General features: G+C 34.2%; 1 protein-coding gene across 4 annotated transcripts in view; it reads left to right on the top strand.

The window, feature by feature from the left end:
• Cip4 (formin-binding protein 1-like Cip4) overlaps positions 1–20,307 on the top strand; it is a 405,553-nt gene that overhangs the window by 360,602 nt on the left and 24,644 nt on the right. For 2 of the 4 annotated variants that reach the window (XM_069843398.1, XM_069843399.1), the window contains exon 8: positions 14,963–14,989. The exons of the other annotated variants lie outside the window; for them this stretch is intronic. In XM_069843398.1, the coding sequence (XP_069699499.1) occupies positions 14,963–14,989 (27 nt within the window). The remainder of the gene's footprint in view (positions 1–14,962; positions 14,990–20,307) is intronic. 4 annotated transcript variants of the gene reach the window in all.

Consider the following 20,307-nt stretch of genomic DNA (forward strand, 5'->3'; position numbering starts at 1 on the left):
GTTAAAAGATAACAACAATAATGTTATGATTGATCAACAAGCACAATTTTTGGTGCTAGGAACAAACATTAAAAATAAAGATTAATACTTGCTACTTACAATTTAATGAAAGATGTTAATTAAAATTTAAACAAAGGAACTCCTTTTGTAACATAGTTCAAAAGAAACCTCCAAGTTAAAGAACTAGGAACAACTGATTTTGAAGGTCTTAAGGAAGGCAAAGGTGTAACACTTTCTATGGGTAGCCTAGTTATGCAGGTGCATAAATATTGTATTCACTCAAAAACATGGTCGCTCAACATACTGCTAAATACTGAACATATTGGATAAAGTTGCAGATAAATTTTCAATTAATATTGCTGTTATCACCTGTCAAAATATTTGTACTTATTGTTTGTTGAAGAAGTTACGCAAGCTCACACTCGTATAAACTGAGCTCGTTTCGTCACTTGAATTATTAATATTTTGTGATCTGTTATCATTTGTAGTAGTCATCCATTACATTTTCATTTTGCTTAGTTGTCCATATTCAGGATAAGCAAATCTTTACTGTACTATTATATAGTACTTTTCTAGCAAGAGGCATGTCATATTGACAGTTCAACAGAACAGAAACCATTCAAGAAGAATAAAAATAAAATATGAATGTAAACTTCATTTTCTCATCAACATTAAAGAAGATAATGCTGAAAGTGCCTATCTTCGTCTTCCTTAAATTTTTTCACTTCTAATTATGAAATTATTTACCATTTGCTGCAGTTCCCAATTTTAGATGTTTGATGGATGTTATTGTTATTTTTCCCGCAGTTAGTGAATTTCGTCATCGTTGCTGCAATAACTCCTATCTGCAAAATATAACATTTTTCAGTAGGAAGAAAAAACACATTTATTCATCCTATGGTAGCCGTACATAGGAGACTGTGAATTCTTACATTTTCGAAAGAAAGAAATATAATTACATATTACATATACATGAATATAGGAGATTTTATTATTTGCTCTATCACTATTTAAGTTATTTAATAGAGCAAAAATCTGAAAATCGATAAATATGTCACATAGGAGTTATTGCTGGCATTCTATGTTTGAATGTAGTTTTGTATGGTTTTAACTATAACCTCGTATATTTAGCTCTAAACTATTAGACACTAGGGTTTCCTGTGAAAATTTGTAGGGGAATATTTCAAGTGTTACACATATTCATCCAATTTTCTTTTAATGAAGATATACATGATTATCTTTCAACACTTGCTATCTCCTGAGCTTTAAAAAATAGGTCGTGGATTCTTTTGTGGCTCGGAATATTTCCTGAAATTGTTTTCGAACTAATGGGTCGATTCTGTTAATATACATGAATTTATTGTACTTAAACATTTCGTGTACAATAAAAGACCTAAACTGGTTATTTTATGTTTAATGATTGCACTTTAATATATCAGCTCAAGAAATTTACATCTTTTACATGTTTTTTTATTCACACTACACACACAAATGCTGTGATCCCGATTACAAAAGCATCTGTCTTTACAAGTGTACCAACTAACAGTAACAATGCCACGTGACAATATAACAATGCTTTGTTTGTTGGTACTACAAGTCAGTATTACCAACCAATTATTATTGTTTAAAATTTAGTCAGTTTTATTTTCCTAACTTTATAGATTTCATAACTTAATGATTGTAGGTGAACATCTGTTGCATTATGTATCAGGTATTTTACTTATAAATAGGTATTTTATAAGTAAAAAAATAATAAATATAAAATAAAAAAGGATTGATTCACGAGTGAGCTCTATCCATAGTTGGCCAGAGGGAAGAGTTTTGGGTGCTGGTGATAGTATTTATTTTCCCACAATTTTTATAATTTTTCAACATACATTTCATGAGGAAGGATTGCATGTTACTTTACTTGGTTTCTAGTGTGTGGCAAATATAAAATTGAAGGTGGTACTGCGGGTGTTGAAAACATGACAGTTATGAACATTCTGGAAGAAGTCAGATTGTCTTATTTTGACACAATTGTGAGATAGCTGTGATATGTGAATGATCAGTTTTATAATTTGGAACAGTGTTTGTGTTTGTCGTTGATGGTCTACTGGTCACTGTAATTGCTTATGGACCCAAGTATTGCAGGTTCAAACCCAGCTCCAGGGCGATCGATATTTTCAGATTAAAAATTCGAAGCACAGCTTCTAACAGAAAGGAAGTAATGCTTTGGGTGCATGTATGATGTAGCATAGTTTGTGGTGTGTATATGAGAATTTTGACATTCAACTAATTAGTGTAGTGTCATAAGCAAAATTCTCAAACATGGTTCTTGCATCACTTGCTCACGTTTATCACTTTTAGTTCCAGCTGGCTCTACTGTTAAATCCTGTTGATGCCCTCTGGTGTCTAGAAGTAGTAACAGTGTGAAAATTTCTTAGCAAACCTTTGCCACTGCAGTTTCCATAATATGTATGGTTCCACAGACCTCATAAATTCCATGTAGGCCTAATAGTATGTAATAGATCAACATCTGGGCATCATACAAGAAGTAAGCCATAATGGGAAAAATGTAATGTTGAAAAATTGGAAACCACGAGTGAAATGATGTCGTGAATCAAAAGAGAACTTATTTTGCACTGTATAGACTAATATCAGGCTATTTTTATTGATTAAAGGACTGGACTTGCATTCAGGAGATACTGGGTTCAAATCCTAGAGCCAGCCAATCTGATCAGCAATTTTAGTGGTTTCCTCAGTCATGCGAATAAAATTGATTAAAAAAATAGTAGATGACTGTACCGGTATTGATTATATGAACATGGACAACTGTATTAAATTGAGTTGTTCTTTGTCACGTGCGGATGATTTAATTAAAAAAGACTTGTAAGAATTGCAATATTGTATAAGTAACTGAATGAATACAAAATAAACCAAGTAGGCCTACTTATTTTATTGAAAATTGATGGTGTGTTGGAAGCTACTTAATACACACGTTCTTATTTCGATTAAGGATAAATAAAAAAAAAAAATTACAAACGAATACAGTGCTTGGATACATGTTTACCTTACAAGCATAGCCACTCTCAGGAAAATCTGTTTTGAAAACTGCAATAAGTATGGTAACTAAGTATATAAGATTATCCACATCTGTTGTCTCTTACTTTGCAAATTGCAATATAATCTTTAATGTAACATTTAAATAGGCAACAGAAATACTCTGAAAATTATGAAAAAGATATTGGAAGTAGGCCTATCAGAGACGATCGTACAATTTCTACTAAGAAAGATAGTGGATACATATGGTAAAAAGTTTAACATGGGGAGAATTAAATCCAGAATCTTATATGTCTAAAGATGCTTGTGTTGGTACTGCTGAGCTGAAAATAAACTTTAGCCACCAAAAAATGTGGCATGTGCTATTGTTGTGGACAACCTTGTAAGAATCCACGATACTGGAAGTGCATTGTTTTAGACATTATGGATATTCTGAGTACATTTTCTGCAACTTTATATTTTTTTGTTTTTGACATGGAGTGAGTAAAATGCATGATAATAAAGTATCTGTCAGAGATGATTATATTACTTCGGAAGAACTAATAAAATTATTGTAATAGTGTGTAAGTAGATATTAGAAATAAAACAAAGTTTTAATTCAACCTTTTGATATACTGTACGTATGTTACAAAAAACGTATAAGTTTATCTCAGATAATATAAAATAAATATTATAGGTAATTGCTACAAAAGAGCAGACCTGGATTTGACTTATACAAGTGGACATTGCGTGTATGTCTTTTACATGTGCTTATCATTTCTTGTTTAAAATGCTGACTGAGCATCATGCTGACCATGTGAGCAGAATACAAGTATTTAGAAGAAATTGCGTCTGTAGTGAGCATGTGAGCAGAGATAGAAGTATTTAGAAAGAATTGAGTCTGTAGTGAGCATAGATACAAGTACAGTATTTGGAAGGAATTGCATCTATAGTGAGCATGGAACAGACCGTCTTGCTGAGACATAACAAGATTAATAAATTACTGAAATAAGTTGACCATTCTAAAAATGAATACAGTTCTCTCAACCACTTTAATTGAAATCACAGAAATGAGGTTTCAGTCGACATGTACCCGCAAGATATGGATTACAGTCAAACCTCCATATAACGATATTTGAGGGCCCTAGCAGGTTGTATTGTTATACAGTAGAACCCCGATTATCCGTCACCCTTTTAACCAATTGGTGGATTATCCAACTGTCTTTCTCGCCCTGTTTTTAGAGAAACCTTTACCATAACACAATATGTCATAGGAATGCTTCCGTGCACTTCCAGTAACAGAAGCAGTCACTTGTTACTTGTGGAAGGGGGTGTTTTTCCCAACTTGTAAAATAGCCACTGTCTGCTTTCAAAGAAATGACCCCAATAACTTTTACACACCATTTGGTCTTTGTCCTACTGTTTGAGTGGCCGTACTGTTTAACTTCTATGCAAAAATGTCTTCCATGAGTGTTGAAAGAAAATGTGTTGTGCTTAGTATCGAAAAAAAAAAAAAAAGTGCAAGTAATTGAGGGGTTTGGGAAAGTAAAAGGTATAGCTCATATCGAATCAGAATACGAGATTGACGTTACAACTGTGCGCTATTTAATAAAAAACAAAGGTAAAGTGTATAAAGTACGAGAATGTAAATCCACAACACGAGACCTCTACTCCTATCTTTCTGCAGACAACCATCACAAGATTTCCTTGGCCCTTAAAACCCATCATTGATAATTAGACTTAAATTAGGGAACTTCTGATCCATTAACTAGTATGTTAAACATAAGATCATGTAGAAAATTAAGTAACTCTAGGCCTAAGTATTATGCACTTAATTTATGAAAATCTTTTATAGTATGGATTATCGGATTCTTTCGATTAACCGTTCAGTCCACCACGTTCATTACCATGGATAATAGAGGTTCTACTGTATCAGGATTATTGTTATATTGATCTATCACATAGGACAAATGTGCACGCAGAGTACCATTTAACCTACTGGATAATACTAGAAGGTAACATGTAAAGTAACTAAATATAATAAATCACAAATTTATGTACTTGCATACTATAGAAGTAGGTTTAATACAGTACAGTATACATCCATTTTTGAAAGAAATCTGAAATTTTTCTTTGCTTTTTGCTCTTGGTAGCCTTTTTAATAAACACCAACCTTAAATATATTATTTTTAATGTACTGAAGTACATATGACCTTAAAGATTCTAAAGCAATTAGTTGTTGCTTTGTAACACATTGAAGAGAATTTGCAGCACACCGAATTTGTTCTCTGTGTCCAAGCAGTTCTAAATAAGATATTTTTTTTTGGTTCCTACATCACTATCATTACAATTATCATATGCGGAATCATAATCTTTGCTGCTTTTTATCTTTCCATTCATCAATTCTGCAATTATAAATTTATCATTGATTCTGGTTCACGTTAACACTTTGCTTAAAAAACTTAAAATAATTGTTTAACGACACGTTAAAAGTGTTAAAATTAAAAAAAAAACGTTATGTACCTTAGACTGCCTGTTTCGACGCCGGTTCTGCGTCATCTTCAGTGTCCTACGAACTCCTCTGGATTGCCCACATTGAAGTGTTGTTGATTCAGAGCACTTTTTAAGTTATATATAATATATATATAATGCAGATTTCTATGATTATAGTGACACATGTTTGCAAGAGTTTTCTGACTGAGAAGGGAAGGTTTATAAAAATCTTAAGTCAATTGAAGACAAAAAGCGAGAAGAACGCTTTATGCCACATGTCTGTGGTGTTGAGATAATTCCCAGTATTACATGGACATGTCCACACCTGTGGAATAATGGTTAGCACATCTAGCCATGAAACCAGGTGGCCCGTGTTTGATTCCCAGTCAGGGCAAGTTACCTGGTTGAGATTTTTTCCAGGGTTTTCCCTCAACCCAATATGAGCAAATGCTGGGTAACTTTCGGTGTTGGACCCGGGACTCATTTCACCAGCATTATCACCTTCATCTCATTCAGACACTAAATAACCTAAGCTGTTGATAAAGCGTTGTAAAATAACCTAAGATAAAAAAAAATACATGGACATGAAATGAAGCATTCTTTCCCTCCGGTGGGCAACTTTCTAAGTGGCTTTTTGTACGACTTGGGTCGTTTTCCTGTTTCATACTTTAGGCACGTGATAGTGTTCATGCTAAGTCCCTAGTTGGCAGCATTAGCTCCTTTTGCACCGAAAGTGAACATGGACTATTTCTCTCGCTTGGTCTTCAGTTGAATGACCATCTCCGAAAGGCATTTCTTTTCAGGTAGTACTACAAAATGATTTCTCATTATCTGATCTTATTGCTACGTGAGTTTATTTGCATTGGGATTCCTTTTTCTGTAAATTTGTATTCAAATTGAGAAAACATTGTAACATGTACTTCATTATATTATGCAAGAATCCATCCAAATATCAGAACTCAATTTTGATAGGACTCATAGTAACTGATATAACTTTTCTTTGCTTCTAGATATTTCTGCTTATTGTCAGCAGTTTTATTTTTTACTATCTTTGTTTCCTGACATAACTGTGGATTTCTCTGACTATTAAAATATTCAGAGAATCTCAGTGAACAAGAATCTTTCTCTTCGCTCTCACATATGCTCTTTTTCTCTCTGTCTGTCTGTCTGTCCTTCTCTGTGTCCCAGGAGAAAAGGTCAATATTCTGGGAAGTTATGGTATCAGTCATTTTGTACAATAAAGTTCATGAATATGTAGTCTGTAAGTTACCGAACGGTTGTCAAAATAAGAACTCCAGGAATGTAAAGCTTTATTTGTACAGTGGCTGCATTTCATTTTTTATATATTTATAGAATTTATTTTTCAAAGTACTGTTTTTGTAGATACTATGTTTTCATTTAACGAGTATATAGTTTTTTTAGAATTACTCATATTTGGGTCTATGATGTTGATCATAGCACTTGGAAATAAATAAATCTGGTCAATGTAATGGATTTGGTGCCTAGGTACATTATTATTGCCATGAAAACTTGTTTATGTACGCAGCTGATTTGTTACTGTGTTATTAGTTCTATTTCCGATCAAAATACTCCTCATTTCTCATGAAAAACAAAAATTGAATAAAGTACAATGGCTACAGTGGACTTTATGTTGTCAGCAAACAGCTGGATACATTAGATTGATTAGTGCTATTTATCGCGATATGACCTTGTAGACATGGTTTTCAAGATGCTACACATCTACATAATTGTGGATTATGTAGAGATGAGGACTGTTACGGCTTCTGCAAATGTAGTTCCATACTGCTGTGAAAGACTACTGCCAATGCTTTTCTAGGCACAGAATTCCTGATTGTAGAATGTTGCCACAGTTATCAATATGTTGTATGAAATCTGTATGCTTCCCAGTGCTCATGTATCATATGAATGAGGCCGCCGGCATAGCTTAGTCGGCTAAGGCACTTGCCTGCTGATCCGGAATTGCGCTTGGGCGCAAGTTCGATCCCTGCTTGGCCTGATTACCTGATCGGGTTTTTCCGAGGTTTTCTCCGACCATAAGGCAAATGTCAGGTAATCTATGGCGAATCCTTGGCCTCATCTCGCCAAATACCATCTTGCCATCACCAATTTCATTGATGCTAAATAACCCAGTAATTGATGTAGCGTTGTTAAATAACCGAGTAAAAAAATCATATGAACGAGGATGCCAATGCAATGTGGAGGAAGAAGAGTACATTATTGCTGTGGTCCAGTGTAGCCTTACTGCTAGCAAGCAACGAATTTCTGTTCATCTCAATGTTTCACAGACATGTGTAGGGCAAACGTTGCATGACTATAGACTATACCTATTTCACCTAAAACATGTACAAAATCTTCACAGAGAGACAGTGCCAAGTGTCAACGATTTTGTCACTGGTTACATAAAGTAGCCACATTCAATTAGTAGGCTATTGGTGTCAAAGAGGATGGAAGCTTTGTAGTTTCAATAATTTTAATTATGTCGCGCTGTCCATTGTTGTCGTTAAGTCTTTTGAAGGCCGCTCCAATAACTCCATGCGGAGTGTATAAGCCAGAGTTGCAAATTTTAGCAGTGTGTCTTGTTCTAGTTCACAGTGAAAATTAATTATATTACAGTTCTTTAAATAATTAATTTAAAATAAATAATCTAAATAATATAAATAATCTTCAAATTAACTCATGCTTTGAGCAATTAAGCCTAGCCCATATCCATGTTATATTAATATATAGCAGCAACAAACAAGACGTGACAACATCGCATTTTCATTTTATTATCGGTGCATGCAATAAAGACCTACAAATCTTAAAAGGAATGCCGCTGCCTAATAATTAAACGAGGCAACTTTACCAATCGTCAATTGATTCCAGTAATATTATTATCTGATTAAGCTAAATTAACCCATAACGGAATCAGTAATACAAGTAATAATCATTTATGGTGTCCCAAACACTAAAACCCACAAGTTATTGTGGGCATAGATTTTCAACTTCGTTTTTCGACCAATGTGTGGTGTGGTGTGATAAATAGATGGCATGCTGATGCTTCTGTTATGTTATGTTAGGCAGTCATATGAATGGACCATGACGTGTTATATACTTTCATGACATGTTATATACTTGACGTGTTACGTACTTTCAGCATGCCGGAGCCTCTTCTCATTATTGGCACTGTGTGAGGACTCATCTCATTACCAAATTTCTTAATTGGTGAATTGATTGTGGCAGTACTGTTTCCTGGCCACCAAGATTTGTAGACCTCAGTCCCAGATTTTTGTTTATGGGGTTGAATGAAGGGTTAAGTGTACAGAAGAAAGTTAATACACGAGATGAACTGCTCAGTTACATTATGATTGCTATTGCTGGCATCAAGGAATATCAAGATGACCTTTGACAAGTGGCATGTCATTGTCTCACGCGAGTTGGAAAATACATTGAGGTAGACAGTGGAATTTTTGAGAACGTTGTTGTTGTTTAGTCAACTGTCCGAAGACAGGTTTGAACCTCATAAGTAACACCAATAAGGCATCATTCATGAGGCAACTAGGCCAGGAGATAATGGGGTAGGGTGGCCAGTTCCTTTCCCTTTCCAATGCATACATCGCCGATTAGAACATATTGTAAAATATTTGTCACTTGATCATTTGAACAAGAAATGAAACAGGAAAACTATTATTTTTATTTTTACATTTAAACATTTCTAGCTAGACAACTGTTTGGTATAGACCACGTATTCATATGAACTTTTTTGTTTAAAATGACCAATACTGTGATCTTCTAGAATATTGATATATGTACGCATATTTCAAATTAGTTGCATACTTAATTGAAGACCTCCCTGGGAAAAGGTTGTAACATCAAATTATTGAAATATATGACTTAGAAAAAGTAATTATGAAGCATTCATTTATAACAATACATTATTGCATTCAATAGCTGAATAAACTTGTATGCTTGATTAATCAAATGGCTCTTCTAGCAAATACAGGTCTAATGAAATATGCCTCTGAAATTATTTTGCTTTCTTCTGAATCATGAATTACAGATTTGTTAGATCCTTATTCTGGGGAGGTCTTCAGTTGTGGTTATACTTGCAAGATTTCTTAATAGAGGTGAATATAAAATAGACCCTTACTTGGTTTGGAATATTGTATGTTTTGAAGTTGATCTCCAATCTTACTGGTGCATTGGAAATTGTCAGACCTCCATTTAATGTATTCATCTATGTAAAATTATTAAAAAATTCTCATGATAGACATTGCATCATTAAATTAAAAATGTTTAGGAATGTACACAACAGTTTTTCTGTGTAGTTTTGTTAATGAATTCACTTGGTTTTTTCTGTCATTGCCTATCACATATTTTGTAACGGAGATGAGGACTGTTGAAAGGGGAAATGAATTCAAGCATTGAATAAATAAAGATATTCGTCTTCACGCCAGTGAGATGAATGGTAGGCAGAGATGTAGAGCTGATATATTTTCTTGATATGAACACTAAGGAGATTATGTGAACAGCACTATACTTCTAGCACTTTTTCATCCTTGAAGAATCTGGAACTGTTTTAAAAAAGGCTGAATGGACTCTGGAGCCATTCTGGAATCTATCATGAAATGAGAAATCTTTGTCTTCACCTGGTCTAAAACTGGGTTCTTCCAGTCTGTAGTCTGTCTTTCTCTATAAAAAAAGAAGTAATTCGGTTCCAGCACATTAAATACGAGGCTGTTTTGAAAAGTTCTGCATCCTAATTTTTTATTTGAAAATGGCTATAGTTATTTGAGTAAAACAGAAAATAGTAACTTCCCACAACGTAGTCGCCCTGGCGATCGACACATCTCTCCCAATCGGAGACCAGTTTCTTGATATCGTCACTGTAAATATTTCACTTTGTTGACAGAATCACAGCCTCACTTTTGTCTGCACTGCATCATCAGAGCGAGGGACGGTTCTCTCAGGTGTTCTTTAAGTTTTGGGAACAGATGAAATCTGATGGCACAGAACGAATTCTTTAAGTTTTGGGAATAGGTGAAACTCTGTTGGTGATTGATGGTTCCAGATCGAGACTGTATGGAGAGTGATGAAAGACAATGAAACCAAATCCTATCGTGCACAAAGTTTTCAGAATCCCAGTTGCACATGTTGAGAGTCGCACCAGGTTCATTACAAGCATGAACAGACAACATCACACAGTACTGATGTCTACACATTCATCTCCACAAACAGCCTTCATTCTCCCAATGAATGTCAATCAGGCCACATTTTCTGTCGTCAGGAACTACTATCATAGCAAGCTGCTTCATACGCACCAACATAGTGCTGTTACGTGCCACCATATTTCAGACTATAATTCAGAGCTCTCTAGGAGCAGAGGTACAAAACTTGCGTCAGTGAAGCAGGAAAGTTAACTGAATAGAATTATGACAGCTAGTACTCCGAAATTTGTTAACAATAACAAAAAAATTAGACGGCATTACTTTTCAAAACACCCTCGTATGTTCATTAATTTGATTTATTAGTGCTGAAAATTTGTTAATAGAACAAACTCAAAAGGTTATTCTTGTGCTTCTATAAAATAAGTGATAGAATAGCTGACAATTACAAGAGTAGTCATGTCAGGAATATGTTTGTATTATCATATCAAATAAAGTCCTCTTTGGTTGCTTATCTGTTAACATGCTTGCCATTGTACTATAGGTTCGAAGGTTCAAACCTGGGAAGGGCTATGAATTTAATGGTCTATAAATTCCTTAGCATGGCTTCCTCTAGGAGAGAAGTATAATCTTTGGGAACTGAGTCATAGATTTATGTTAAGAACCGTGTCCTTGAAAGAATGCTCTAGACAAAATTTGTCAGCCATTTCTCGTCCATGTTGAATTTTGACACTAAACAACCTCTGCAGTTGAAAGTGTCGTTAAATAAGATAATTCTACTTCAACTACTACACCAAATAGAGAGGATAGTTATAAAATAATGTAGGATTTATGAACTTTAGGACTGCAATTATGCAACAAGCTTGATAGTAGGCCTAAATATAATAAGGGTAATTCTTACATAGTCGAACCTCAATACAGCAATTTTCTTGGGACTATAAAAATTGTATTGTTATATCAAGGTTATTGTTGTATTGAGGGGATTATGAAATTTTGCTAAAATTTATGTTCTGAAAGAAAATACAGTAGAATTAAGTATAAAACAACATTACGTACTATGAAATAACATTTACTCACTCTTTGTTTATGCTATTTGATTTTTCTTCTCCAGCTGCCACTTCAAGGAAAATAATCCCAAGTCTGTCTTTGAAACGTTGTAGCCATCCATTACTTGCAAGTACACTAGCAAAATTAAGCACTTTTTGACACACAATAAGGCCTGGTATAGGAATGTTAAGTGGCTTCATTTCATTAAATTACTTCTAGGCAACAATGTCAACATCTCCTGCTGCCGCAATTTTTAAATGATTCAGGATTAATTTTACCATTTGCGATACTGCCATCTATTTCCTTGCCTTTCTCTATGAATGTTGCGAATGTTGATAGTGCAAATCCATACTTTTTGTAGCCACTTCATTCTGCTTCAAGCCCCTATCTAAATCACTAAATGCGGCTATTTTAGTCTCTAAAGTTATTTGTTTTCGTGTTACACTTGCCATCATTAACAACTAACACTCAAATGTGACAGACGCCAGTGGCAGGAATGATAATGGCAAATTCTGTTAAAGGTCACATGCCTTTGAAGCAGGTAATACACTTCTTGCATAGAATGCCAAGATCAGTCAACAAAAATATGGAAAAGGTTGGGCGGAATAACATCTTTAAGAAGGCTATACTGAGTGAAAAGTGAAATGGTAACTGGGGGGTTTTCATTGTATGGAGGTTCGACATGTATATCCTTTCATGTGCATTACCAGAAAAAAGTAACGGGTCAACTCTTGGAGGTCATATCATAGTGCGATTCACACAATGACATTCATAAGGAGATTGACATGCTGCTCAGAAGAGTGGCTCAGTCATCTGCCTGTCATGCAGAAGGGAGTAGGTTCGAGTCTCATCCCAGTGAGTTTTTTTTTTATTGCCTGTGGAAAGTTAAAATAGAATTTTACAGTCTTGGGACCAATGTTTCAGTTTAACAAAAAATGAAATAATTGCAGCCCAACTCCTGTGGGTTATTATTAGACTTGGCTTGAAATAATGTTACAAAAGTTAGTGGTAGAAAATGCAGCTCATCTTTTCGCTACTTTCGGACATTTATTTAGTTTCAGGTTTAGGGGCACAGATTATGTGGAGGAAACTATTACATGTCTAGCAAAGACAAAATTGATTTTTCAAAAGGAAAGAACAAATTCTTGACTACATACTGAAGAAACTAGATTTAATGAACTGTATTAATTGCTGCAAAGAATATTAATAATAATTTATATAGAATGTTTAAAAAAATGAACTGAAAGTAATCAAAGTCTCAGGAAAATTTTAGCGAAGAACAGTGAGTGGTTGAATTGTACTGCAACTCTTCCGGATTACATTTTAAATGCATTAATTTTTTTAAGTAGGTTATATTACGACACTTTATCAACATCTTCGGTTATTTAGCATCTGAATGAGATGAAGGTGATAATGCCGGTGAAATGAAAGTTACCCAGCATTTGCTCATATTGAAATGCATTAATTAGACCTTGTAAAATACCTACTAGTATCTTATCCTGAATTGGTATTGTCTTGGTCCCAGCAGAAGACATTGTAGGAAACTGTTTGAGGAGAGCAGCAAGGAATCTAAGAGACGAAAAATGGAGGCATTATTAGCAAGTTTGAGTAGACACAAACTTACTTACGTTGGTCAGCTTAGTTTACAATGGGAATAATGTTAAAATGAAGTTTTAGAGAACATTTTTTGTTCATAATAATTATTGTGTCTATTTATTTATTTATTTATTTATTTATTTTTGAGGAAGGCAAACTATATCCAGTTAATTTTTTTTTGGGAGCTGGGGGCAGTTCAAGTCTAATAATAACTGATAGGAGTTGGGCAGTAATTATTTCACTTAGTTAAATAAACTGAGACATTGGTCTCAAGACTCTGTAAAAGTCCATTTTAACATGACACACAGATGACTGAGCCATCTGAGCTACTGAGACGAGTTGAAAGTCTTCACTTCTGCTTGGGATGTTAATATTCTCATGAAGATCCGAATTTAGATTTTATTGCACAATTGATTATATAAGCTATATATTCATCTGTTATTTACAGCAAATCCATCTACTTCACATCTTTTTAAGTGTGTTTCAGAACAGGTTATGACAACACTCAAAATAAAACGAATTTCAATAACTCGGTTAGCGACAGCTTGTGTATCTGTACTCCAGGTCTCTAAGCATATGCAGTGTCTTGTATTTAGGACTTAGAATATTCAAGCGACCTATTACTTTTTTTTGGTACTGTACATTTTATCAATCTATACCATATCAGTGTTCTGGATTGAGTATTTACAATCCACAAAAAAATTCATAGAATATTCTTGAAGGAAGAGTGATCGTGCGATATTTTATATAAGTTTTGTTGCGAAATTTATAATTTTACACCCCTGATGCCAGTTATTTAAGAAATGTTCTCAGATAGTAAGCAGTTGAAAGTAATCGACTTTTCAGACATTCAGTAGGTTACTCTGCTGTGATTTCTGGGAAATAGAATGTTCAGTGAAAGATTCATTCATAGTTCTCTGCCCGAGGGGAGGTCTTTTACTTCAAACCCAGCCATCTCAAATCTTCCCTATTTTCCGCCTTCTTCTTAGACTCTGCATATGAACAGTATAGCTTAATGTGTCTATCATCTGATATCTTCTTCTGCCCCAAACTTTCAGTGAAAGATAATGGTCAACATATGGATATTGCGGTATTTGTAGTGCTATGTCCTAGTCTCCTTGAATCACAGTTTACGTGCCAATCATTGTCTATTTCTCAGCTGTGTAATTGTCATTAACCTGATGTTCTAATATTCTAAAAGTAGATCTTGATGGGCCAGTGATGTTACCAGTTACTACAGAGTTTTCAAAACCACTCCAAATATGTTAACAAAATTGTACATTCAGGGATGGAACTTAACATTCTTACATCTGCAGTTAGACTGCCAAATGTCAGTTCTCGAGTTTGGAGACAGTTTTACATGTACTCTGTAAATTATTTCTGAAAATACGTACTGAAAATAAAAACTAACGGATTAGGTAAACAGGGAGAGATATAATTGTGTGTGGGTTAGAAATGCACGTGTTCGGAATTAGTGTCTTGATAAACTGTGTTTTCTTTGTGAGTGTTGTGCTGCTTATACATGTGTTGATTTATGATATTCAATATGAAGAGTAGAGTAGCTGTAACAACTCTTGTTTCTGTGACTTAGTAGAACTTTGAATATATACCATCCTTCCTTGTTTACATGCTTTCAGAAGTTCATTGAAGTGTGCATTGCTTTCAAGGTAGGTTTCATTAAATTCAATATTGATACAGGAAAATATTATATTAGTGACACCAGAATGTCTTTGTTTGTATATTACTTTTATTTATTTATTTGTTTTTATGTTCAGAATCATATAGTAATTCTCTACAAGTTTAATTTATTTTCATATACATATTATTATATATGTATGTATTTATGGAGACTTAAGAGGTGTTTGATACAGGAGTTGTAGTTAAAGTACATGTTAAGTTTCATAATTTCTTTTTCGTTTGCCTTTTATTAGTGAAATTATTCCTTTGTTACACATTGAGAAGTATATAATTATATCTCACAATTTTGTGTATGTATATATATTTAATGGTATAGACTACTCGTAGTAGCCTTTGTGAAAGGCATTCTTCTGATTAAGCCTATATTGCATGCATTCGGTATTTGATCTAAATAGTTTATTTTTACGAGTACATGAACAAGAACTATAAAGTATTGGTGGGCATAAAGTGCTTAAAAATGAATTTAATTTCACTATTGTTCCATGGTGAACCATTAGCCAAATGGCTAGAGCATCAGGTTTCCATGTTGAAGACTCGGTTTCAAATTCTTTTGAGTCTAAGTGGAATTTGTGGTGGACAAGGGCAGTGTTTGGGTCTGGTTTTTATGGAGTATTGCTGTTTTCCCTACCACAAATCCAAATTTCTCCATTAATCATCATCATAATCATAATCGTCCTTATCTTTGGAGCAATGTAGATTCATCTACTGTGGACATAAAGGAAACATTTAAGGTGGCAGAATGATCTACGCTTTTGTTGCATTTCTTCTATGGAGAGGTATTTGGACCAGTGGTCAGATGAACTTGCCAGTGAGGTGGAAAATTGTTAAATTAATTAAATTCTAACTGACATTTGGTTTTAAGAATATCTATGACCGAAAATAGATGGTTAAGTTAATTACTGCGTTATTTTCCATAATAAATTGCACATTACTTGCTATACATGCCGCAGAGCAGCTGAAAGTAGTATGGTAATAGCTTTCTGTAAATTGAATAAACTACTGTGTGTAAAGTAGTTGCATGTTGGAAGTAGGCTTAACATAATCTATTAAAACTATCACTGCCTATTACAATGGTTTCAGTTTCAGACTGAAATTAAAATGTATTGTTTTGGTGGTTTGCTATCACAGGATTACAGCATCACTGGAGTTCAATTCCTGATAAGTTCTGTGAAGTTAGTTACTTGATAACAACTTCTATGAACATAATAAGTGATAAAAAAAGAATTGAAATAGAAATTAAGTAATGTGGTCGATGTAATTTAACTTAAATGCTGAAAAATGGGATGCTAACATTGAGTTTTTTTTAAATAATCTCTTTAAATTTGAATTCTCTCAGAATTTTATTTGAAGTATTTACAAGTAATATTTTGGAATTTTTTATGTGACAAGTTATTTGAGGTTTAGCAAGTTAAATGGTAAAATATGAAGATGCAACACAATGGACATTGTTTTGATACATGTGAAAATATAAAATACTAATTGTTCGTAATACTTGAGATTTGCCAACGAAAGTTGTTGATCTGTGATGAAAGAAGTAAATGTCACTATCTCGTCAGTAAACATGCTGTGATCTATTCATGGTACAAATTGAAATTGCCTTTGACATGGGTTTGAAGTTTAACTGCAAATTCACTGTGTAAATAGTAAATTTATAAAGGTTTGCTTCTTGAATAATGAAGATATCTACATTATTGTCTGAAAGTATTTTGGCTAGTTCAGTCTTCTTAGCTGATGTTATACCACCAGCATTCCATTGTAAGATGTTTAGTTGATTCTGTACCATTAAAGTAGTCCCCACCCGGAGATCCGATTGGGGGACTATTTTACCTCCGGATAATTTTACCTTAATGGTAGTCATTTCATATTGGAGTGAAAATTGCAAGTTGTAGCCAATTTAAGTGAACACCATATTTTAACGTTTTGGTGGCTACTTCATTCACACACAACCCCCAGAATGTCTGGAGGACCACACCTGCTCTTGGTCGACGGGTCCACTGGACCTAGTTGGGAGATCACCAGCTTTCCCTCCTTAAGCCACTGGAGGACGATTTTAGTGTCATAGCAGGTCAGCACTAGGAACAGAAAAATAGAAAGGGTAGGAAGGAAAGTGAAGTGAACCCCTAGGCCTCGAATGCTCTAATGCCGTCGGGGTCGAAGAAAGTAAGAGTTCAGTCAAAGGACTGGATAGAAAGGGTAAAGAGGGAATTAGGTATTGAATAGAGAAAAATTATACCAAATTCGGCCAATAACTCATCAAGCTGACCAGTGCTAATTGATGAGTAGCCCCTCCCTTTAGTTCAGCTGCTGCAGGATTCAGAACATCTCAAAATCTGTGTCTTGGAGTACAAGAGGTCAAATTACTTTATTGTCAAATGCCTGGCATTAGAAAACAACAACAACCTAACTCTATAAGCTGACTATGCAAATACATATGATGATGATGATGATGATGATGATGATGATGATGATACCGCTTCTTCTACTAATATTCATATAAAATTATTAAAAACAACGTTGTTGTTCAGTCAGCTGTCTGAAGATAGATCTGAACCTTTCAAGTGACACCAACAAGGCATCACTTATGAGGAAACTAGTCAAACTTCAGATGCATACAAACAATTGTTCTTCCTCTGACACACATCATCAAGTGAGATGTACTGCCTGATAATAGATGTACATATCAGCCAGAATCTCAATCAGAGGAATTAAAAAAAAAGTATTTATTGAAATGTGTGTTTTTTACGATTTTTAAGCAAAAATACGTAAATTATTTAAGTTTATACAGAACACAACTTTTTAATAGCATACCAAGAAATGCCATGTCTTCTGGTGTTCCATCTGGATGGCCTGGTCCGATCCTCGGCCAGGTTGTGATTAAATTTGTGGTGGACAAAGCAGATATTGCAGAGAGTTTTTCTCGGGGCTCTTCCATTTCACTCTATCATTCCACCAACACACTTTACCTCCCCCTCTTTTAATCTATTGTGTGCAATAGTAAAAATAGGCTGGGGTGAAGACGTGGGAGTAGTTTGGATTTCTGATGCTGATATAGGAAGGGCTTGGGGATCCGGGCCCCAGGGGCTTATGAGGCTACTCATCCGCGTTATAGGACTCGGTTCTATCAGGGGACTGAGGCAGGATGGTCCATTGGATTCACGATTGCCACCCAGGTCACCTGTCGAACTTGGACAATCATCGCATATATAGGGCGCACAAAGGGTCACATCGTGCCTAATGTAGGGATCTATGCCGGGTTCAGTCCTCGTAAAGCCAAGTCAAACCATACCAAGAAAAAAGCCCACAGTGAAAGACAGAAAACAGCAAATGTTTGTGTGAACGTTGGGAGGAAAAACCAAGGGATTAAAATTAGTAGCAGGTTAGACTTGCTATTAATGTCTATTCTATCTGCTAGGACTGAAAAAAAGTGTTCACGTTGGACAGGTTTCTGTCTCATTCACATTCCACCTTGCACAAGTTTTACTGTATTAACTTTGGCTAGCACCACTTTAACTTAGCTCGCTACAGTAGATTGTAATATTTATTTAATCTCACCTGGATGAGAACCTTAGATAATGTCCATGAATCTTTTTTTTTTTTTTTTCCTTTGCCACAATTTAATGGTTATCTCCGTAAATTATTTCTTTGAATCTCAAGAATAATTCAAAGTAAAAAGTGTTTTTTTTTCTGCCATGGTGTTTAATTCTAGCTGTAGTGCTATGCTGACTCTGTTTCAGAAACTGGTTTGGCATTAATAAAAAATTCGGGTGGAGTGAATGTTTTATATTTTCATTGTTACAAAGACGAAGTTAGGTAAAATGACTTAATTTTATTATACAATTACATGAAAATATAGGAGTTTAGGAATAGTGCTTAATTTCTTACTTTCATGATCTTGTATGTAAGAAAAAAATGACATATCGGATGTGGATGCCAGATTCAGTGCTTAATGTATTTTGTGAGGAATTGCAAGTGAAGGTCAGAGAAGACATGGGCAGCAAATCCTCGTTGACAAAAGCACTACGTGAATGTGAAAATCATGATAGACACAGCAGAGCATAAAAACACGTTTTTAGTTATAATAGAAAGCTGATTTATAAATTGTGAAAGACGTGCAATTTAATATTAGATGAGGTTAGGTTTAATTTTACTCTGAATTGGACAGGTATTACGTCAGTTTATGTGTTACTTGCTACTACAGTTAGTGCGAAATGTAGTGAGATGTACTGCCTGATGATAGATGTACATATCAGCCAGATCAGAGGATTTATTTGCACAGTATAAAATAATAAAAATGATTGGAATTGTTAATAAAGGAAGATTTTATACCACTTGCAGCTTTATTAGAATACTTTTTTATGTAATTTCCTTAAAAAAAAACCACTCTCAGTAAAAAACCCACTGGTTTTTTCAGGTGGGTTTTACCCGAAAAAACTCACTGGGTTTTTTTGGGTCGGGGAAAATCATGCCAACCCTGCTCCCAACTCTATTATTATTGCGTTGTATTTCCCTTAATCAGGAAGGTACGTGCTGTCTAGCATTATTAGATTTATCTTCGTCCAGATTGCTGTAGGATTAACAGAATTGAAAGCATTTTAATATTTAATCTCATATAACTTTTGTGAGTGGTAATTTCCAAATCTTTTATCACGAATAATTTACATTGTTATAGTTATTATAATTTTCTTAAAACCATTAACTCATATTGTTATTTTCAATTCACAAAGCGTTTTCTTAGAAAGTAATTCACTTTTAAGTTTTAACTTACAAAAGCACACAAAAAGAATACTGGTACCATATTGATACCATATGTAAAAAAGCATACATTTTATAATACACTATAATAGGTTATGTAATTCTTATTGAAGTCTTGTTAGATATTGAAATCTATTTTAAGGTTCAATATTATAGATGTTATGAGGCCAGAAGATTTCAGATTGAAGCTTTAAAAACAATACTTATTGACAATAGTATTCACAATTAAATTTCTTCTGTGAAAAATGTGATCATTTACAGAATTATGTGGAAAGCAATACAGATTTTTTTCTTCTTCTTGTAATTTGACCCTTTATTTCATGGTGCTCACTAATTATATTACTTAAGCTTTTTTTTTTCTTAGTGAATATCTTCATATTCCAGTGCTTGAAGTGAACTAAAAGAGGGAAATACAATGGTTTCGTCCCTTGGCCGAAATAATTAAACATTCATGTACAATATGCACAACATTTATAAGTGTCATAGAAGTATATACAAACTCAAACATCTTTGTCATTTTGTATTACCACATAAA

This window comes from Periplaneta americana, chromosome 13, assembly GCF_040183065.1.
Source record: "Periplaneta americana isolate PAMFEO1 chromosome 13, P.americana_PAMFEO1_priV1, whole genome shotgun sequence".
NCBI lineage: Eukaryota > Metazoa > Arthropoda > Insecta > Blattodea > Blattidae > Periplaneta > Periplaneta americana.